This window comes from Salmo salar, chromosome ssa29, assembly GCF_905237065.1.
Source record: "Salmo salar chromosome ssa29, Ssal_v3.1, whole genome shotgun sequence".
Lineage (NCBI taxonomy): Eukaryota > Metazoa > Chordata > Actinopteri > Salmoniformes > Salmonidae > Salmo > Salmo salar.
In genome coordinates, this window is record NC_059470.1 from 41,809,263 (window position 1) to 41,832,632 (window position 23,370).

The 23,370-nt window shown below is 44.5% G+C and overlaps 1 protein-coding gene across 1 annotated transcript in view; it reads right to left on the bottom strand.

Annotated features, from left to right (window-relative positions):
- Nucleotides 1–5,352: 5,352 nt before the first annotated feature.
- vill (villin-like) overlaps nt 5,353–23,370 on the bottom strand; it is a 71,542-nt gene continuing 53,524 nt past the window's right edge. The window contains exons 12-20 of the mRNA XM_045710717.1: nt 22,868–23,005; nt 22,135–22,293; nt 18,761–18,940; nt 17,050–17,195; nt 12,035–12,179; nt 11,257–11,445; nt 7,923–7,991; nt 7,055–7,393; nt 5,353–6,213 (exon numbers count right to left, since the gene is read on the bottom strand). Coding sequence (XP_045566673.1) covers nt 6,100–6,213; nt 7,055–7,393; nt 7,923–7,991; nt 11,257–11,445; nt 12,035–12,179; nt 17,050–17,195; nt 18,761–18,940; nt 22,135–22,293; nt 22,868–23,005 — 1,479 coding nt within the window. The 3' untranslated portion in view covers nt 5,353–6,099. The remainder of the gene's footprint in view (nt 6,214–7,054; nt 7,394–7,922; nt 7,992–11,256; nt 11,446–12,034; nt 12,180–17,049; nt 17,196–18,760; nt 18,941–22,134; nt 22,294–22,867; nt 23,006–23,370) is intronic.

Consider the following 23,370-nt stretch of genomic DNA (forward strand, 5'->3'; position numbering starts at 1 on the left):
GTCTCTGTTCTCCTACTAATCTCACTGTAACCCCCCCTCCAGGTCTCTGTTCTCCTACTAATCTCACTGTAACCCCCCTCCAGGTCTCTGTTCTCCTACTAATCTCACTGTAACCCCCCTCCAGGTCTCTGTTCTCCTACTAATCTCACTGTAACCCCCCCTCCAGGTCTCTGTTCTCCTACTAATCTCACTGTAACCCCCCCTCCAGGCTCTGTTCTCCTACTAATCTCACTGTAACCCCCCTCCAGGTCTGTTCTCCTACTAATCTCACTGTAACCCCCCCTCCAGGTCTGTTCTCCTACTAATCTCACTGTAACCCCCCTCCAGGTCTCTGTTCTCCTACTAATCTCACTGTAACCCCCCTCCAGGTCTCTGTTCTCCTACTAATCTCACTGTAACCCCCCCTCCAGGTCTATGTTCTCCTACTAATCTCACTGTAACCCCCCTCCAGGTCTGTTCTCCTACTAATCTCACTGTAATGCCCCAATCCGAGCACTCAGTTTTGTCACCTGTGGTTTGTTGGCCCCACCCCTATGGAACGCCAGCTCCCGCTCAGCCCAGTCCAAGATCTTCTCTGTCTTGGCACCCCAATCATGGAACCAGCTTCCCCATGGAGCTCGGACAGCAGAGTCCCTTCCCATCTTTCGAAAGTACCTGAAACTCTAGCTCTTCAATGAGTATCTTAAATAATACCCCTGCTCACCTCGACACCCCCCCGAGCAACACAATGCTGAACCAACCCAATGCTGAACCAACCCAATGCTGCACAATGCTGCACCAACCCAATGCTGAACCAACCCAATGCTGAACCAACACAATGCTGAACCAACCCAATGCTGAACCAACCCAATGCTGCACAATGCTGCACCAACCCAATGCTGAACCAACCCAATGCTGAACCAACACAATGCTGAACCAACACAATGCTGAACCAACCCAATGCTGCACCAACCCAATGCTGAACCAACACAATGCTGCACCAACCCAATGCTGCACCAACCCAATGCTGCACAATGCTGAACCAACACAATGCTGCACCAACACAATGCTGAACCAACCCAATGCTGCACCAACACAATGCTGCACCAACACAATGCTGAACCAACCCAATGCTGCACCAACCCAATGCTGCACAATGCTGAACCAACACAATGCTGAACCAACACAATGCTGAACCAACCCAATGCTGCACCAACACAATGCTGCACCAACACAATGCTGCACCAACACAATGCTGAACCAACCCAATGCTGCACCAACACAATGCTGCACCAACACAATGCTGAACCAACCCAATGCTGCACCAACACAATGCTGCACCAACACAATGCTGAACCAACCCAATGCTGAACCAACACAATGCTGAACCAACCCAATGCTGAACCAACACAATGCTGCACCAACCCAATGCTGCACAATGCTGAACCAACACAATGCTGAACCAACACAATGCTGAACCAACCCAATGCTGCACAAACACAATGCTGCACCAACACAATGCTGAACCAACCCAATGCTGCACCAACCCAATGCTGCACAATGCTGAACCAACACAATGCTGAACCAACACAATGCTGAACCAACCCAATGCTGCACCAACACAATGCTGCACCAACACAATGCTGCACCAACCCAATGCTGCACCAACACAATGCTGCACCAACACAATGCTGAACCAACCCAATGCTGCACCAACACAATGCTGCACCAACACAATGCTGAACCAACCCAATGCTGCACCAACCCAATGCTGCACAATGCTGAACCAACACAATGCTGAACCAACACAATGCTGAACCAACCCAATGCTGCACCAACACAATGCTGCACCAACACAATGCTGAACCAACACAATGCTGAACCAACACAATGCTGAACCAACCCAATGCTGCACCAACCCAATGCTGAACCAACCCAATGCTGCACAATGCTGAACCAACACAATGCTGCACCAACACAATGCTGCACCAACCCAATGCTGAACCAACACAATGCTGAACCAACCCAATGCTGAACCAACACAATGCTGCACCAACCCAATGCTGAACCAACCCAATGCTGAACCAACCCAATGCTGAACCAACCCAATGCTGAACCAACCCAATGCTGCACCAACACAATGCTGAACCAACACAATGCTGCACCAACACAATGCTGAACCAACCCAATGCTGCACCAACACAATGCTGCACCAACACAATGCTGAACCAACACAATGCTGCACCAACACAATGCTGAACCAACCCAATGCTGAACCAACACAATGCTGCACCAACACAATGCTGCACCAACACAATGCTGCACCAACACAATGCTGAACCAACACAATGCTGCACCAACACAATGCTGAACCAACACAATGCTGAACCAACCCAATGCTGAACCAACCCAATGCTGAACCAACCCAATGCTGAACCAACACAATGCTGCACCAACACAATGCTGCACCAACACAATGCTGAACCAACCCAATGCTGAACCAACACAATGCTGCACCAACACAATGCTGCACAATGCTGAACCAACACAATGCTGAACCAACACAATGCTGCACCAACCCAATGCTGCACCAACCCAATGCTGAACCAACACAATGCTGCACCAACACAATGCTGCACCAACCCAATGCTGAACCAACACAATGCTGAACCAACACAATGCTGAACCAACACAATGCTGCACCAACACAATGCTGCACAATGCTGAACCAACACAATGCTGAACCAACCCAATGCTGAACCAACACAATGCTGCACCAACACAATGCTGCACCAACACAATGCTGCACCAACCCAATGCTGAACCAACCCAATGCTGAACCAACCTAATGCTGCACCAACACAATGCTGAACCAACCCAATGCTGAACCAACCCAATGCTGAACCAACACAATGCTGCACCAACACAATGCTGAACCAACCCAATGCTGAACCAACCCAATGCTGCACCAACCCAATTGCAGTTGAAGGTAAGTTTGTTGAGTCCTTTGTTGAAGGTCAGTGTAACTACCAAGCCTGTGATTGGTGGTTGTCCCACCTAGCTACCTAAAGATGAATGCACTGTAAGTCGAACTGGAGCGTCTGTTAAATTTTGTTATTTTTTTTAAAGATCAATAACAAAAAGGTACATTCATAGTATTTACCAAGCAAAAATACACTAATTGATTTGACCATTACAAGTAAAAAATAAACACAATGAATTACAAAATAAAACCAAAATTATACCCAAGCCAACCCTCCAACCCCACATTTGACCACATTATTAATGAGGTTCAAGATATCTTACAGCTGAATTTGACCACATTATTAATGAGGTTCAAGATATCTTACATTTACATTTGACATTTTAGTCATTTAGCAGATGCTCTTATCCAGGTTTACATAAAATTATATATTTTTTTTTTACATTTTTGGATGGGGAGCATCCCTGCACAGCTATTTTCAGGTCTCTCCAGGGATGTTCGATCAGGTTCAAGTCCGGGCTCTGTGTCACGATCCTCGTCTTCTGACGATATCGCGAAATCACTGTCGGAGAACGTGGACCAATACGCAGCAGGTTGTGTGCTCAACATCATGTTTATTAAACACGTTGATCACGAAAAAACAATAAATGCAGACAACAGGACAGGAGACAGTTTCGCAGGCTATACCTAGCAGTGCAAAAAACAACTACCCACGAAACACAAAGACAAACACACCCTACTATATAGGACTCCCAATCAAAGGCAACTCAACACACCTGCCTTCAATTGGGAGTCCAACCCCAATTAACTAGACATAGAAACACAGACATAGACCAGTGACAAACCCCATAAACATACATCAACTCCCCTCTGCCACGTCCTGACCAAACTACAATAACCAAATATAGTCTATACTGGTCAGGACGTGACACTCTGGCTGGGCCACTCAAGGACATTCAGAGACTTGTCCCGAAGCCACTCCTGCGTTGTCTTGGCTGTGTGCTTAGGGTCGTTGTCCTGTTGGAAGGTGAACCTTCACCCCAGTCTGAGGTCCTGAGCGTTCTAGAGCAGGTTTTCATCAAGGATCTCTCTGTACTTTGCTCCATTCATCTTTTAAGATCCTCTTCCCTACCTCCAACACAGACAACCCATCGCCGCAATCTACTGGAGACTTATTGTGGGAAGCTTGTGGAAGGCTACCCAAAACGTTTGACCCAAGTTAAACAATTTAAAGGCAATGCTAGCAAATACTAATTGAGTGTATGTAAACTTCTGACCCACTGGGAATGTAATGAAAGAAATAAACCCTGAAATAAATCATTCTCTCTACTACTATTCTGACATTTCACATTCTTAAAATAAAGTGGTGATCCTAACTGACCTAAGACAGGGAATTTTTACAAGGATTAAATGTCAGGAATTGTGAAAAACTGAGTTTAAATGTATTTGGCTAAGGTGTATGTAAACTTCAGAGTTCAACTGTACGAGAAAAACAAACCACAGAAGTCAAGGCATTTTTTTATAAGATGATGATGTAAGATGATGAAAAATGTACTTTCTGTGCCTCTGATATGTGGTTGTCCCACCTACAGTGCATTCGGAATGTATCCTTGACTTTTTCCACATGTTACGTATGCAATATATATATATACGTATATATAAGCTCCCACAGTTGACAGGGCATGTCAGAACAAAAACCAAACCAGGACGTCGAAGGAAATTTCCGTAGCGCTCCAAGACAGGACTGTGTCGAGGCACATCTGGGGAAGAGTAGAAAAACATTTCTGCAGAATTGAAGACTACGGTGAAGCCTGGTGGTCTGATGAAACCAAGATTGAGATCTTTAGCCTGAATGCCAAGCGTCACGTCTGGAGGAAACCTGGCACCATCCCTACGGTGAAGTATGGTGGTGGAAGCATCATGCTGTGGGGATGTTTTTCAGCAGCAGGGACTGGGAGACTATTCAGGATTGAGGTATAGATGAACAGAGCAAAGTACAGAGAGATCCTTGATGAAAACCTGCTCCAGAGCGCTCAGGACCTCAGACTGGGGTGAAGGTTCACCTTCCAACAGGACGACAACCCTAAGCACACAGCCAAGACAATGCAGGAGTGTCAAGCTTGTAGCGTCATACCCATGAAGACTCGAGGCTGTAATCTCTGCCAAAGGTGCTTCAACAAAGTACTGAGTAAAGGGTCTGAATATTTATGTAAATGTGATATTTCAGTTTTATTTGTAATACATTTGATAAAATTTCTAAACCTGTTTTTGCTTTGTCATTAAGGGGTATTGTGTGTAGATTTATGAGGGAAAAAAATATTTAATCTATTTTAGAACAAGGCTGTAAAGTAACAAAATGTGGAAAAATAAAAACATTTCCAATGGCACTGTATATTGTAATATTTCTTTATTTAGTTTTTCACTCAACTGCATTTATACAAACTCTTGAGTAAAATATGAATTTGAAACAGAGATTTGATTGTTTATTGTTTTATCATTAGAGATCTGGTCACAGGCTTCACGATAATTAGCTTTGTGATTTTGAGAGGGTTTATTCATTATGTTTGATCGTTAGAAAATACATTTAAAAAAAAATGTTTTAAAATCATAACTCATCATTGAAATGTAGAGAAAATATAACAAAACATCAAATATAGCAACTGATCACGAGATAAAAAATAAAGACATGTTCCTCGAATCAATGTTTAAAAAAGACCTGCTGTTTATTCTGTTCAGCTGGTAGAACATATCAATGAAGGACTGGGCGATAGTTTTGTTCAATTGTTCAATAAATAATATCTTTTTTAAATGTCTTTTTTTTTTACTGCTTGTAACGTACTGTTAGTAATCAAGCATAGCACAAATTCAGCTGAAGTATGTATGAAGTATACAGGGCATCCACCTTGACCTGGATGTGAAAGGTATGGTACCGTTTGTTTTGAGTTTAGCACAGGTTCTCTGTTCGAGGTCTTCAGTTCAGCATGTTGCTGCAACTTCTACACTGTTCTGTTGAAAAACTATTTAAAAAAAACATTCTCTCTCTCTCTCTATCGACTTGAAAACAACTTGAACACAATCAAGGAACGTTTTCAACTCTAATAAGCCCGATGTCATCCCAACTGATTGACTCCGCACACTTAGAACAGCCCCGCCTTCTTCTTCAGGTCGTTCTGCCGCCACTTGGGCAGCCGCTGAAAACCAGACCGAGAACAACCCAGCAGGTTCTCCAGATCCACATCAGAGAGATAGTCCTGACAATGGAGAGAGAGAGAGAGAGCGAGAGAGAGAGAGAGAGAGAGTGAGAGAGAGAGAGCGAGAGAGAGCGAGAGAGCGAGAGAGAGCGAGAGAAAGAGAGAGAGCGAGAGAAAGCGAGAGAGAGAGAGAGAGAGAGAGAGAGAGAGAGAGATTTTTGCACATTGTTACAACACTGTATATAGACACAATGTGACATTTAAAATGTCTTCATTCTTTTGGAACTTCAGTGAGTTTAATGTTTAGTGTACATTTTTATTGTTTATTTCACTTTTGTTTATAATCTACTTCACTTGCTTTGGCAATGTTAACAAATGTGTCCCCATGGCAATAATGCCCTTGATTTGAGAGTGAGAGACAAACATACTTCATGTGTTATGCTGACCCCTGCTGGCCCCTGCTGTCAGTTCACCCCCATATTCCCCAGAAGTAATAAATATTATTTAGAGAAAGTTTGTCATTTCCTGTTTTACTTCTGGGGGGGAATGGCATTAACCATTTTGATTACCTCTGTGCAAAAGTCTCCTCCCTCGCAAATGGAAACTCTAGGCCAACCCGCCACCCCCCTTCCTCTAATTTCACCCATGTTTATCATGGCCAAAAATTTTAAAAAAAATGTGTTATCCTGAATTTTAACGATATATCCAATTTGGACTTTGTGTGCTGTGGAAATCATTTATCATCCGTACACAGGCTTGAAAATCACCAAACCAGTTTAAGAACCACCTTTTCCCAATTCTAATTTGTTTAAATAATAAACGATGACAAATATTACCATTCCCCTAATAACCTGCTGTACAGTACAGTCTCAGCAGTACTGTTTTATAATGGCATCATCACCTCTCTCCTATTAGGGTCCACTCCCTTGGGCAGCTCCTTAGGGCTCTTGTTGAGCAGCAGCTCAGGGCCCAGGTACTCTCCAGTCCTGGGGGTTGGGGTGGTGGAGGGGCCCAGGGTGATGGAGGGGCCCAGGGCGGGGGAGGACAGGGTGGGGGACAGGCAGTCCTGACCTACAGGGGTGGCTGGGCTGGAAGGGCCACAGGAGCCCCCTCCTGTCCCAAGGTGGAGCTTGTAGGAGGGTGGAGAGCTGAACTGGGCTGGGCCTCCTGGAGCACTGTACCCACCACCTCCATTACTCCCCCCAGCAGAACCCTTACTCAGCTCTGTGTTGTTCAGATTCTACAGGTAACAAGAGGATGAGGGAGATTTAGATACTGATATCTCATCTAACAGGTGAGAGCTGATATCCCCTCTAACAGGTGAGAGCTGATATCTCCTCTAACAGGTGAGAGCTGATATCTCCTCTAACAGGTGAGAGCTGATATCTCCTCTAACAGGTGAGAGCTGATATCTCCTCTAACAGGTGAGAGCTGATATCTCCTCTAACAGGTGAGAGCTGATATCTCCTCTAACAGGTGAGAGCTGATATCTCCTCTAACAGGTGAGAGCTGATATCCCCTCTAACAGGTGAGAGCTGATATCCCCTCTAACAGGTGAGAGCTGATATCTCCTCTAACAGGTGAGAGCTGGTTGGATGATTTAAAACATATGTAAATGAATGTGTCTTTGCTTACAATCATTCATGTTTGATGCATGCAAAGGTTAGGCTTGTATTTGTTATATTATAATGACAATAAAAAGGTGGTAATTTTTCTAACTTGGTTGAGTTAGTAACGTTCTTGCTGGAGTTTGTTAGTGAATAACTTACTACAGTAATCTGAGAGATAGAGGCAACATCATCCAGCTTCTGTTTCAGTTCCTCATAGGAGGAGCCTCCCTGTTGAGAAGAGAAGATCCACCAGTCTGTTAGCACCAGTCTGTTAGCACCAGTCTGTTAGCACCAGTCTGTCTGTTAACACCAGTCTGTCTGTTAACACCAGTCTGTCTGTTAACACCAGTCTGTCTGTTAACACCAGTCTGTCTGTTAGCACCAGTCTGTTAACACCAGTCTGTTAACACCAGTCTGTTAACACCAGTCTGTTAGCACCAGTCTGTCTGTTAACACCAGTCTGTTAGCACCAGTCTGTCTGTTAGCACCAGTCTGTTAGCACCAGTCTGTTAACACCAGTCTGTTAACACCAGTCTGTCTGTTAACACCAGTCTGTTAACACCAGTCTGTTAGCACCAGTCTGTTAACACCAGTCTGTCTGTTAACACCAGTCTGTTAACACCAGTCTGTTAGCACCAGTCTGTTAACACCAGTCTGTCTGTTAACACCAGTCTGTTAACACCAGTCTGTTAGCACCAGTCTGTTAACACCAGTCTGTTAGCACCAGTCTGTTAACACCAGTCTGTTAACACCAGTCTGTTAGCACCAGTCTGTTAACACCAGTCTGTTAACACCAGTCTGTTAGCACCAGTCTGTTAACACCAGTCTGTTAACACCAGTCTGTTAGCACCAGTCTGTTAACACCAGTCTGTTAACACCAGTCTGTTAGCACCAGTCTGTTAGCACCAGTCTGTTAACACCAGTCTGTTAGCACCAGTCTGTCTGTTAACACCAGTCTGTCTGTTAACACCAGTCTGTCTGTTAACACCAGTCTGTTAACACCAGTCTGTCTGTTAGCACCAGTCTGTCTGTTAGCACCAGTCTGTTAACACCAGTCTGTTAACACCAGTCTGTCTGTTAACACCAGTCTGTTAGTACCAGTCTGTTAACACCAGTCTGTCTGTTAACACCAGTCTGTTAGCACCAGTCTGTTAACACCAGTCTGTCTGTTAACACCAGTCTGTTAACACCAGTCTGTCTGTTAGCACCAGTCTGTTAGCACCAGTCTGTTAACACCAGTCTGTCTGTTAACACCAGTCTGTTAGTACCAGTCTGTTAACACCAGTCTGTCTGTTAACACCAGTCTGTTAGCACCAGTCTGTTAACACCAGTCTGTCTGTTAACACCAGTCTGTCTGTTAACACCAGTCTGTTAACACCACTCTGTCTGTTAGCACCAGTCTGTCTGTTAGCACCAGTCTGTTAACACCAGTCTGTTAACACCAGTCTGTCTGTTAACACCAGTCTGTTAGTACCAGTCTGTTAACACCAGTCTGTCTGTTAACACCAGTCTGTTAGCACCAGTCTGTTAACACCAGTCTGTCTGTTAACACCAGTCTGTTAGCACCAGTCTGTTAGCACCAGTCTGTCTGTTAACACCAGTCTGTTAGCACCAGTCTGTTAGCACCAGTCTGTTAGCACCAGTCTGTTAGCACCAGTCTGTCTGTTAACACCAGTCTGTCTGTTAACACCAGTCTGTCTGTTAACACCAGTCTGTCTGTTAACACCAGTCTGTCTGTTAGCACCAGTCTGTTAACACCAGTCTGTTAACACCAGTCTGTTAACACCAGTCTGTTAGCACCAGTCTGTCTGTTAACACCAGTCTGTTAGCACCAGTCTGTCTGTTAGCACCAGTCTGTTAGCACCAGTCTGTTAACACCAGTCTGTTAACACCAGTCTGTCTGTTAACACCAGTCTGTTAACACCAGTCTGTTAGCACCAGTCTGTTAACACCAGTCTGTCTGTTAACACCAGTCTGTTAGCACCAGTCTGTTAGCACCAGTCTGTTAACACCAGTCTGTCTGTTAACACCAGTCTGTTAGCACCAGTCTGTTAACACCAGTCTGTTAACACCAGTCTGTTAGCACCAGTCTGTTAACACCAGTCTGTTAACACCAGTCTGTTAGCACCAGTCTGTTAACACCAGTCTGTTAACACCAGTCTGTTAGCACCAGTCTGTTAACACCAGTCTGTTAACACCAGTTGGTTAACACCAGTCTGTTAACACCAGTCTGTTAGCACCAGTCTGTTAGCACCAGTCTGTTAGCACCAGTCTGTTAACACCAGTCTGTTAACACCAGTCTGTCTGTTAACACCAGTCTGTCTGTTAACACCAGTCTGTCTGTTAACACCAGTCTGTTAACACCAGTCTGTCTGTTAACACCAGTCTGTCTGTTAGCACCAGTCTGTTAACACCAGTCTGTTAACACCAGTCTGTCTGTTAACACCAGTCTGTTAGTACCAGTCTGTTAACACCAGTCTGTCTGTTAACACCAGTCTGTTAGCACCAGTCTGTTAACACCAGTCTGTCTGTTAACACCAGTCTGTTAACACCAGTCTGTCTGTTAGCACCAGTCTGTTAGCACCAGTCTGTTAACACCAGTCTGTCTGTTAACACCAGTCTGTTAGTACCAGTCTGTTAACACCAGTCTGTCTGTTAACACCAGTCTGTTAGCACCAGTCTGTTAACACCAGTCTGTCTGTTAACACCAGTCTGTCTGTTAACACCAGTCTGTTAACACCACTCTGTCTGTTAGCACCAGTCTGTCTGTTAGCACCAGTCTGTTAACACCAGTCTGTTAACACCAGTCTGTCTGTTAACACCAGTCTGTTAGTACCAGTCTGTTAGCACCAGTCTGTCTGTTAACACCAGTCTGTTAACACCTGTCTGTTAACACCAGTCTGTCTGTTAACACCAGTCCGTCTGTTAACACCAGTCAGTCTGTTAACACCAGTCTGTTAACACCAGTCTGTTAACACCAGTCTGTCTGTTAGCACCAGTCTGTTAGCACCAGTCTGTTAACACCAGTCTGTCTGTTAGCACCAGTCTGTTAGCACCAGTCTGTTAACACCAGTCTGTCTGTTAACACCAGTCTGTTAGCACCAGTCTGTTAACACCAGTCTGTCTGTTAACACCAGTCTGTTAGTACCAGTCTGTTAACACCAGTCTGTCTGTTAACACCAGTCTGTTAGCACCAGTCTGTTAACACCAGTCTGTCTGTTAACACCAGTCCAGTCTGGTAATAGATCACCGGTCTGTGATCTTCATGTTAAGAATCATAAATACATTTATTCAAACTCTACCCTGTAAGTACATGAGCAGAACACATTAACAAACACAGATTGATTCGAGTCCCCACCTCTTCCCTTAATAATAAATTCAATTCACTTTTCTGAAGTTTATTCAATTAAAAACATCTAGTCACATTTCTATCAGTGCATCCAGTTTCCCCCTCTAGCGCTGATGGCTGGTATGGTATCCCAGCTCTACTCACGCTCCACTTGTGAGGATCCCAAGCGTTGAACCATCCTGTGAAGGTCAGCGGCTCGTAGCCCTGTTTGACGGAGATGATGGGCGTGTCAGGGTCCCGCCCCGCTGGGTGGGTCCTCAGGTACTCTAGAGCACTGTTACACGCTTCCTTGGTCTCGTATTCGTTGGCAGACCTGCCAATCCACAGGAAGATCTGACGGGATTGGACAAATATGGAGTCAGTGTTATTCGGCGGCAATGATGATGTGGTTCACCTGAACTGAACTGTTCTTTATGTAGAATTATGTTCTACATTTACATTTTAGTCATTTTCGCAGACCCTCTTATCCAGAGTGACTTACAGTAGTGAATGCATACATTTCATTTCATGCATTTTTTTGTACTGGCCCCCCGTGGGAATCGAACCCACAACCCTGCCGTTGCAAACACCATGACCCCTCACCTGACCCCTGACCCCCTCCCAGGTAACTATAGTGATGGCCCCTGACCCCTCACCTCCTCCCAGGTAACTATAGTGATGGCCCCTGACCCCTCACCTCCTCCCGGGTAACTATAGTGATGACCTCTGACCTCTCACCTCCTCCCAGGTAACTATAGTGATGACCCCTGACCCATCACCTCCTCCCAGGTAACTATAGTGATGACCCCTGACCCATCACCTCCTCCCAGGTAACTATAGTGATGACCCCTGACCCATCACCTCCTCCCAGGTAACTATAGTGTTGACCCCTGACCCATCACCTCCTCCCAGGTAACTATAGTGATGACCCCTGACCCCTCACCTCCTCCCAGGTGTCCAGCAGCATGACATCATCCTGGTCCAAGTCCTCCTGAGTCAAGTCCTCCACCTCTGTCATCCTGAACCGACCAGTCTGATTGGAGCATTCAAACAACCGAGGGCTGTGGGGAGTCTCCTCCTTCTGCAGTCTGACAGACAGGATGTGATGTCACATAGTCACATGACAGCATTTGATGTCACGGAGTCAAATTACATGTTCAGAACGATTGACTGACCAATAGCAGGATTACATCTAAAGATATTGCAATAGGGACCTGAACATGAAAACTCTAGACCCTAGAGCAAGTGCCATCCTAGTTCTACTATCATCCGAGTTCTAGTATCATCCTAGTTCTAGAATCATCCTAGTTCTAGTATCATCCTAGTTCTAGTTTCATCCTAGTTCTACTATCATCCTAGTTCTAGAATCATCCTAGTTCTAGAATCATCCTAGTTCTAGTTATAGTATCATCCTAGTTGTAGTATCATCCTAGTTCTAGAATCATCCTAGTTCTACTATCATCCTAGTTCTACTATCATCCTAGTTCTATTATCATCCTAGTTCTAGTATCATCCTAGTTCTAGTATCATCCTAGTTCTACTATCATCCTAGTTCTACTATCATCCTAGTTCTAGTATCATCCTAGTTCTACTATCATCCTAGTTCTATTATCATCCTAGTTCTACTATCATCCTAGTTCTACTATCATCCTAGTTCTACTATCATCCTAGTTCTACTATCATCCTAGTTCTACTATCATCCTAGTTCTATTATCATCCTAGTTCTACTATCATCCTAGTTCTACTATCATCCTAGTTCTAGTATCATCCTAGTTCTACTATCATCCTAGTTCTATTATCATCCTAGTTCTACTATCATCCTAGTTCTACTATCATCCTAGTTCTACTATCATCCTAGTTCTACTATCATCCTAGTTCTATTATCATCCTAGTTCTATTATCATCCTAGTTCTACTATCATCCTAGTTCTATTATCATCCTAGTTCTACTATCATCCTAGTTCTACTATCATCCTAGTTCTACTATCATCCTAGTTCTATTATCATCCTAGTTCTACTATCATCCTAGTTCTACTATCATCCTAGTTCTAGTATCATCCTAGTTCTAGTATCATCCTAGTTCTAGTATCATCCTAGTTCTAGTATCATCCTAGTTCTACTACCATCCTAGTTCTACTATCATCCTAGTTCTAGAATCATCCTAGTTCTATTATCATCCTAGTTCTAGAAACATCCTAGTTCTATTATCATCCTAGTTCTAGTATCATCCTAGTTCTAGTTCTAGTATCATCCTAGTTCTACTATCATCCTAGTTCTAGAATCATCCTAGTTCTAGAATCATCCTAGTTCTAGAATCATCCTAGTTCTACTATCATCCTAGTTCTATTATCATCCTAGTTCTAGTATCATCCTAGTTCTATTATCATCCTAGTTCTACTATCATCCTAGTTCTAGTATCATCCTAGTTCTAGTTCTAGTATCATCCTAGTTCTACTATCATCCTAGTTCTAGAATCATCCTAGTTCTAGTATCATCCTAGTTCTAGTATCATCCTAGTTCTAGTATCATCCTAGTTCTAGTTCTAGTATCATCCTAGTTCTAGAATCATCCTAGTTCTAGTATCATCCTAGTTCTAGTATCATCCTAGTTCTAGAATCATCCTAGTTCTAGAATCATCCTAGTTCTAGTATCATCCTAGTTCTACTATCATCCTAGTTCTAGAATCATCCTAGTTCTACTATCATCCTAGTTCTAGTTCTAGTATCATCCTAGTTCTAGAGTCATCCTAGTTCTACTATCATCCTAGTTCTAGTTCTAGTATCATCCTAGTTCTAGAGTCATCCTAGTTCTACTATCATCCTAGTTCTAGTATCATCCTAGTTCTATTATCATCCTAGTTCTAGTATCATCCTAGTTCTAGTATCATCCTAGTTCTAGTATCATCCTAGTTCTAGAATCATCCTAGTTCTAGTATCATCCTAGTTCTAGTATCATCCTAGTTCTAGTTCTAGTATCATCCTAGTTCTAGAATCATCCTAGTTCTAGTATCATCCTAGTTCTAGAATCATCCTAGTTCTAGTATCATCCTAGTTCTAGTATCATCCTAGTTCTAGTATCATCCTAGTTCTAGAATCATCCTAGTTCTAGTATCATCCTAGTTCTAGAATCATCCTAGTTCTAGTATCATCCTAGTTCTAGAATCATCCTAGTTCTAGTATCATCCTAGTTGTAGTATCATCCTAGTTCTAGAATCATCCTAGTTCTAGAATCATCCTAGGTCTAGTATCATCCTAGTTCTAGTATCATCCTAGTTCTAGAGTCATCCTAGTTCTAGTATCATCCTAGTTTTAGTATCATCCTAGTTCTACTATCATCCTAGTTCTAGTATCATCCTAGTTCTACTATCATCCTAGTTGTAGAATCATCCTAGTTCTACTATCATCCTAGTTCTAGTTCTAGTATCATCCTAGTTGTAGTATCATCCTAGTTCTAGAGTCATCCTAGTTCTACTATCATCCTAGTTCTAGTATCATCCTAGTTCTAGTATCATCCTAGTTCTAGTATCATCCTAGTTCTACTATCATCCTAGTTCTAGAATCATCCTAGTTCTAGTATCATCCTAGTTCTAGTATCATCCTAGTTCTAGTATCATCCTAGTTCTAGTATCATCCTAGTTCTAGAATCATCCTAGTTCTAGTATCATCCTAGTTCTAGAATCATCCTAGTTCTAGTATCATCCTAGTTCTAGAATCATCCTAGTTCTAGTATCATCCTAGTTCTAGTATCATCCTAGTTCTAGAATCATCCTAGTTCTAGAATCATCCTAGGTCTAGTATCATCCTAGTTCTAGTATCATCCTAGTTCTAGAGTCATCCTAGTTCTAGTATCATCCTAGTTTTAGTATCATCCTAGTTCTACTATCATCCTAGTTCTAGTATCATCCTAGTTCTACTATCATCCTAGTTCTAGAATCATCCTAGTTCTACTATCATCCTAGTTCTAGTTCTAGTATCATCCTAGTTGTAGTATCATCCTAGTTCTAGAGTCATCCTAGTTCTACTATCATCCTAGTTCTAGTATCATCCTAGTTCTAGTATCATCCTAGTTCTAGTATCATCCTAGTTCTACTATCATCCTAGTTCTACTATCATCCTAGTTCTACTATCATCCTAGTTCTACTATCATCCTAGTTCTACTATCATCCTAGTTCTAGTATCATCCTAGTTCTAGAATCATCCTAGTTCTATTATCATCCTAGTTCTACTATCATCCTAGTTCTACTATCATCCTAGTTCTACTATCATCCTAGTTCTAGTATCATCCTAGTTCTAGAATCATCCTAGTTCTACTATCATCCTAGTTCTAGTATCATCCTAGTTCTACTATCATCCTAGTTCTATTTAAATGTTATTTGTCACATGCGCCGAATACAACAGGTGTAGACCTTACAGTGAAATGCTGACTTACAAGCCCTTAATTATGAGCCCTTAACCAACAATGCTTTAAGAAGTTCAGAAGAAAAATGAGTTACGTAAAAAATAGATTAGTAAAAAAAATAAGAAAATAAAAGTAACAAATCATTAAGGAGCAGCAGTAAAATAACAATAGTGAGGCTATATACAGGGGGTACCGGTACAGAGTCAATGTGGAGGCTATATACAGGGGGTACCGGTACAGAGTCAATGTGGAGGCTATATACAGGGGGTACCGGTACAGAGTCAATGTGGAGGCTATATACAGGGGGTACCGGTACAGAGTCAATGTGGAGGCTATATACAGGGGGTACCGGTACAGAGTCAATGTGGAGGCTATTTACAGGGGGTACCGGTACAGAGTCAATGTGGAGGCTATATACAGGGGGTACCGGTACAGAGTCAATGTGGAGGCTATATACAGGGGGTACCGGTACAGAGTCAATGTAGAGGCTATTTACAGGGGGTACCGGTACAGAGTCAATGTGGAGGCTATATACAGGGGGGTACCGGTACAGAGTCAATGTGGAGGCTATATACAGGGGGTACCGGTACAGAGTCAATGTGGAGGCTATATACAGGGGGTACCCGGTACAGAGTCAATGTGAAGGCTATATACAGGGGGTACCGGTACAGAGTCAATGTGAAGGCTATATACAGGGGGTACCGGTACAGAGTCAATGTGGAGGCTATATACAGGGGGTACCGGTACAGAGTCAATGTGGAGGCTATATACAGGGTATTACGGTACAGAGTCAATGTGGAGGCTATATACAGGGGGTACCGGTACAGAGTCAATGTGGAGACTATATACAGGGGGTACCGGTACAGAGTCAATGTGGAGGCTATATACAGGGGTACCGGTACAGAGTCAATGTGGAGGCTATATACAGGGTATTACGGTACAGAGTCAATGTGGAGGCTATATACAGGGGGTACCGGTACAGAGTCAATGTGGAGACTATATACAGGGGGTACCGGTACAGAGTCAATGTGGAGACTATATTCAGGGGGTACCGGTACAGAGTCAATGTGGAGGCTATATACAGGGGGTACCGGTACAGAGTCAATGTGGAGGCTACATACAGGGGGTACCGGTACAGAGTCAATGTGGAGGCTATATACAGGGGGTACCGGTTAGTCGAGGTAATTGAGGTAATACTTACATGTAGGTAGAGTTAAAGTGACCTTATAGTATCCTCCTATCATTCTAGTTCTATTATCATCAGTCTGTGTGTACCGTGTCATCAGTCTGTGTGTACCGTGTCATCAGTCTGTGTGTACCCTGTCATCAGTCTGTGTGTAGTGTGTCATCAGTGTGTGTACAGTGTCATCAGTCTGTGTATACCGTGTTAGCAGAGTCTGTGTACCGTATCAGCAGTGTGTGTGTACCGTGTCATCAGTCTGTGTGTACCGTGTTAGCAGAGTCTGTGTACCTTATCAGCAGTGTGTGTGTACCCTGTCATCAGTCTGTGTGTACCCTGTCATCAGTCTGTGTGTACCGTGTTAGCTGTGTCTGTGTGTACCTCTTGTCGCAGGCGTAGGGGGCCTTCCCTCCCAGAGCCACCCAGAACTCCGCAGGCTCCTGTCCCTCCATTACAACCTGTTTATCCTGCCTGGACAGAACGTCTGCCACCGCCTTCGCCATCTCTCTCTCATCACCACTACAACCCTGAGACAGAACACATACAGGTACATGTCACACACAATACAGGTACATGTCACACACAATACAGGTACATGTCACACACAATACAGGTACATGTCACACACAATACAGGTACATGTCACACACAATACAGGTACATGAAAACTGTTCCTTTCCCTCCTCTGCCCGAGAAGCCGTTGTTTGGAGGATATATTGGCACGGGTGTTGTTAGGCCCGAGACGAAGTCGAGGACTGGAACAACATATTCAAATAATTATTGGCAGATTTTTATTATTAAAAACGTTATTTTGATGAGTTTATTCACACTATTTTATCCTTCCACAAGATAAAGTCCCGATACAAATCTAGGGTTGCTACCCAAGCTGGCTGGTCGTTCATTCGATGGGACCCAGTCGTTGAGTCGTTTTGTTCTGTATCTATGGACGCGAGCCAGTCGTTCGTTCTAAATGTTCGGTTGCCATACTGGCTGGCAACGTTCTAATCCCTTGCTTGCTAGCTAACCAAATACGGCTAACTTAGTCATGTCAAAAAGTGCAGACAGAATAACAGCAAGGTAGCCTCATTTGCATTTGTTTAAGCTGCTGGAGATCGAAGTTGAATATTGAAACAATGTTGCAAATGTCGATTTATTCAAATCTCCTGTCACGCCCTGATCTAATTCACCTGTCCTTGTGATTGTCTCCACCCCCTCCAGGTGTCGCTTATTTTCCCCAGTGTATTTATCCCTGTGTTTCCTGTCTCTCTGTGTATTTATCCCTGTGTTTCCTGTCTCTCTGTGTATTTATCCCTGTGTTTCCTGTCTCTCTGTGTATTTATCCCTGTGTTTCCTGTCTCTCTGTGTATTTATCCCTGTGTTTCCTGTCTCTCTGTGTCAGTTCGTCTTGTATGTTCAAGTCAACCAGCGTGTTTTTCCCCGTGTTCCTGCTTTTCTATTCTCTTACTAGTCCTCCCGGTTTTGACATTTGCCTGTTTTTCTTGCTCCATTCCCGCCTACCTGACCATTCTGCATGCGCTGCCCTGACCTCGAGCCTGCCTGACCATTCTGTACCTCTGATCTGGTTTTGACCTTTTTGCCTGTCCACGACCATTCTCTTGCCTACTCCTTTTGGATTAATAAACATCTAAGACTCCAACCATCTGCCTCCTGTGTCTGCATCTGGTTCTCGCCTTGTGCCCTTATATCTCCACTGTTGAAAACTAAATGTTAGTCTAAAAGAAATGTGAGATAATGTCTAGATGCTTTTTATAGTGGAGATCAAGTTTATAAATTGCCTGGCTGGGCTGATGGATTGCGTAGTCAGACGGAACAGAGTGAATAGGCATTTTAACATCATAGATTTAGCCGGTGGTAACTTGTGGAATAGACACCAGCTGGAATAAGGTTTTAACCAAATCAGCATTAAGGATTAGACCCATCCGTTGTCGTACCACAGGTAACAGTGTAGTACCTTGTCGTACCACAGGTAACAGTGTAGTACCTTGCCGTACCACAGGTAACAGTGTAGTACCTTGTCGTACCACAGGTAACAGTGTAGTACCTTGTCGTACCACAGGTAACAGTGTAGTACCTTGCCGTACCACAGGTAAATCGTGTGGTCAGTTTTTAGCAGGAACACATCGTTGGTGTTGAGTGATGAGGAGCGAGCTGGGACCTCAGTAGCCCTGGTGTTCATCTCATGAGTCCCTCGAACCTGGAACAGTCTGGCTCCTGGGCTTGGGTTAGTCACCCCCGCTCTGCCTGTACCCCCCTGCACACGCACACACACACACACAGACAGACAGACAGACAGACAGACAGACAGACAGACAGACAGACAGACAGACAGACAGACAGACTCAATCATCTTAAAGGGATAGTTCATCCAAAATCTAAATTTGAGTGACATTTCCCTTTCCTTGAGTTTAATCTGAAGGTCCATGGTGACAGAATCCACAATAATCCATGATTTGCTTCTGTCACCAGCCTGAAGTTAGCATGTTAGCGTCACTAGATTTCATCAGTGGTTCCAGGAGAACTGATGTTAGCAAAGCTGCATTGCAAGCTGAAACTTCCTCAAAAACACTTCAAACTACTATCGGTTGTTGGTGGATTTAGCAGGGATTTTTTTTTTTTTTACGTGCATACTGAAATACTCGCTGGAATTTGGTTGCTCAGAACTGGAGGGATTTTCTCATGTAGCCAGAGCAGAGAGCATCTTTCTGCGTCTTCCAGTGATGACTTTGTTGACCTGGGGCAGGTATTTTCGACATGGTTTGCTTTTCCAGATGTGAATTAAACAGACCAGTAAATATAGGAAGTATCAGAGCATTTGACCATTAAAAGATAACAGCATTCCCACGGTGAAGAAAACACGGACGTGTTCTTCACAGTTATGGACTCTACCCAATTTAGTTCGAAGCGTTTTTGAGGAAGTTTCAGCTTGCAGTGCAGCTTTGCTAACATCGCTTCACCCGGAACCACTAATGAAATCTGATGAAATGCTAACATGCTAACTTCAGGCTGGTGACAGAAGCAAATCATGGATTATTGTGGATTCTGTCACCGTGGATCTTCAGACAAAACTCAAGGAAAGGGAAATGTCCTACTCGGATGGTATTGCGCCGTCTCAACCTTCGCTCTCTCTCTCCCGCTACTCTCTCCTCTTCCATCCTATCATCTCTTCCCTCTGCTCAAACCTTCTCCAACCTATCTCCTGATTCTGCCTCCTCAACCCTCCTCACCTCCCTCTCTGCATCCTTTGATTTCCTCTGTCCCCTATCCTCCAGGCCGGCTCGGTCCTCCCCTCCTGCTCCGTGGCTCGACGACTCACTGCGAGCTCACAGAACAGGGCTCCGGGCAGCCGAGCGGAAATGGAGGAAAACTCACCTCCCTGCGGACCTGGCATCCTTTCACTCCCTCCTCTCTACATTTTCCTCTTCTGTCTCTGCTGCTAAAGCCACTTTCTACCACTCTAAATTCCAAGCATCTGCCTCTAACCCTAGGAAGCTCTTTGCTACCTTCTCCCCCCTCCTGAATCCTCCTCCCCTCCCCCCTCCTCCCTCTCTGCGGATGACTTCGTCAACCATTTTGAAAAGAAGGTTGACGACATCCGATCCTCGTTTGCTAAGTCAAACGACACCGCTGGTCCTGCTCACACTGCCCTACCCTGTGCTTTGACCTCTTTCTCCCCTCTCTCTCCAGATGAAATCTCGCGTCTTGTGATGGCCGGCCGCCCAACAACCTGCCCACTTGACCCTATCCCCTCCCCTCTTCTCCAGACCATTTCCGGAGACCTTCTCCCCTACCTCACCTCGCTCATCAACTCATCCTTGACCGCTGGCTACGTCCCTTCCGTCTTCAAGAGAGCGAGAGTTGCACCCCTTCTGAAAAAACCTACACTCGATCCCTCCGATGTCAACAACTACAGACCAGTATCCCTTCTTTCCTTTCTCTCCAAAACTCTTGAACGTGCCGTCCTTGGCCAGCTCTCTTGCTATCTCCCTCAGAATGACCTTCTTGATCCTAATCAGTCAGGTTTCAAGACTGGGCATTCAACTGAGACTGCTCTTCTCTGTGTCACGGAGGCTCTCCGCACTGCTAAAGCTAACTCTCTCTCCTCTGCTCTCATCCTTCTAGACCTATCTGCTGCCTTTGATACTGTGATCCTCCTCTCCACCCTCTCCGAGCTGGGCATCTCCGGCGCGGCCCACGCTTGGATTGCGTCCTACCTGACAGGTCGCTCCTACCAGGTGGCGTGGCGAGAATCTGTCTCCGCACCACGTGCTCTCACCACTGGTGTCTCCCCAGGGCTCTGTTCTAGGCCCTCTCCTATTCTCGCTATACACCAAGTCAATTGGCTCTGTCATATCCTCACATGGTCTCTCATATCATTGCTATGCAGATGACAAACAATTCATCTTCTCCTTTCCCCCTTCTGACAACCAGGTGGCGAATCGCATCTCTGCATGTCTGGCAGACATATCAGTGTGGATGACGGATCACCACCTCAAGCTGAACCTCGGCAAGACGGAGCTGCTCTTCCTCCCGGGGAAGGACTGCCCGTTCCATGATCTCGCCATCACGGTTGACAACTCCCTTGTGTCCTCCTCCCAGAGTGCTAAGAGCCTCGGCGTGACCCTGGACAACACCCTGTCGTTCTCCACTAACATCAAGGCGGTGACCCGATCCTGTAGGTTCATGCTCTACAACATTCGCAGAGTACGACCCTGCCTCACACAGGAAGCGGCGCAGGTCCTAATCCAGGCACTTGTCATCTCCCGTCTGGATTACTGCAACTCGTTGTTGGCTAGGCTCCCTGCCTGTGCCATTAAACCCCTACAACTCATCCAGAACGCCGCAGCCCGTCTGGTGTTCAACCTTCCCAAGTTCTCTCACGTCACCCCGCTCCTCCGCTCTCTCCACTGGCTTCCAGTCGAAGCTCGCATCCGCTACAAGACCATGGTGCTTGCCTATGGAGCTGTGAGGGGAACGGCACCTCCGTACCTTCAGGCTCTGATCAGGCCCTACACCCAAACAAGGGCACTGCGTTCATCCACCTCTGGCCTGCTCGCCTCCCTACCTCTGAGGAAGCACAGTTCCCGCTCAGCCCAGTCAAAACTGTTCGCTGCTCTGGCACCCCAATGGTGGAACAAGCTCCCTCACGACGCCAGGACAGCAGAGTCAATCACCACCTTCCGGAGACACCTGAAACCCCACCTCTTTAAGGAATACCTGGGATAGGATAAAGTAATCCTTCTAACCCCCCCTTAAAAGATTTAGATGCACTATTGTAAAGTGGTTGTTCCACTGGATATTATAAGGTGAATGCACCAATTTGTAAGTCGCTCTGGATAAGAGCGTCTGCTAAATGACTTAAATGTAAATGTAAATGTAAATGTAATGTAAATGTCACTCAAATGTCACTCAAAAAAATGTCTTTAAGATGAAGGAAGATGATCTCACCTCAAAGATGATGAGTTTTCCTTTAAAGATGGCCAGGAAGTGACGTGGCTCTTTTCCCATGACCACCCTGACTTGGACCGGCACTCCGCTGTACTTGTTGTCCATGGCAACGGCCTGATAGGCACACGATGTGATCTCATCCTGAGTAGCATGGCGACCCTGCACCGTCAACCACGACCCACGACAGTCACACACACCCAGCACAACACACGGGTTAATTATACACTAACTATACACGGTAACTATACACTAACTAGTCTCAGCTCCTAGAGTTTAACTATACACTGACTAGTCTCAGCTTCTAGAGTTTAACTATACACTAACTAGTCTCAGCTTCTAGAGTTTAACTATAAACTGACTAGTCTCAGCTTCTACTGATTAATTAACTATACACTAACTAGTCTCAGCTTCTAGAGTTTAACTATACACTGACTAGTCTCAGCTTCTAGAGTTTAACTATACACTAACTAGTCTCAGCTTCTAGAGTTTAACTATACACTAACTAGTCTCAGCTTCTAGTGATTAATTAACTATACACTAACTAGTCTCAGCTCCTAGTGATTAATTAACTATACACTAACTAGTCTCAGCTCCTAGTGATTAATTAACTATACACTAACTAGTCTCAGGAACACAGACTATCAACATTGACCAACACCATAATGCTGGAAATCAAGGCATTAGATACACTAAAGAAGACATGGTCAGAACCTGTTGTTGTCAGTGTCTTTACCTGCCACATGTACAGTATGTACTGCAGCTTGTTAGCTCTCTTGTAGGTGTAGAGCACCAGGTAACAGTCTCCTCCGTAGAACTGACCGAAGGAGCTGGGGTGGAGCTCTCTCAACTCCAGGTCCTCTATACGCCAGATCTGGATAAAGACCATTGCAAGTTTAAGTAAGTAAGTGTGGGAGTAGGTGTTTGTTGTCACGTCCTGACCCTAGTAAGATGTCATTTTCTATAGTAGAGTAGGTCAGGGCGTGACAGGGGGGGTGTTTTGGGGTTTTTCTATGTTTTCTATTTCTATGTTTTAGTTCTAGTTTTTCTATTTCTATGTTGGGGTTGATGTCCAATTGGAGGCAGCTGATCCTCGTTGCCTCTGATTGGAGATCATATTTAAGTAGGGTTTTTCTTCCTGGGTTTTGTGGGTAGTTGTTTTCTGTTTAGTCTATGTTCACCAGACGGAACTGTTATCGGTCGTTTTGTTAAAGTATATTCATTAAAAGTAAATATGAG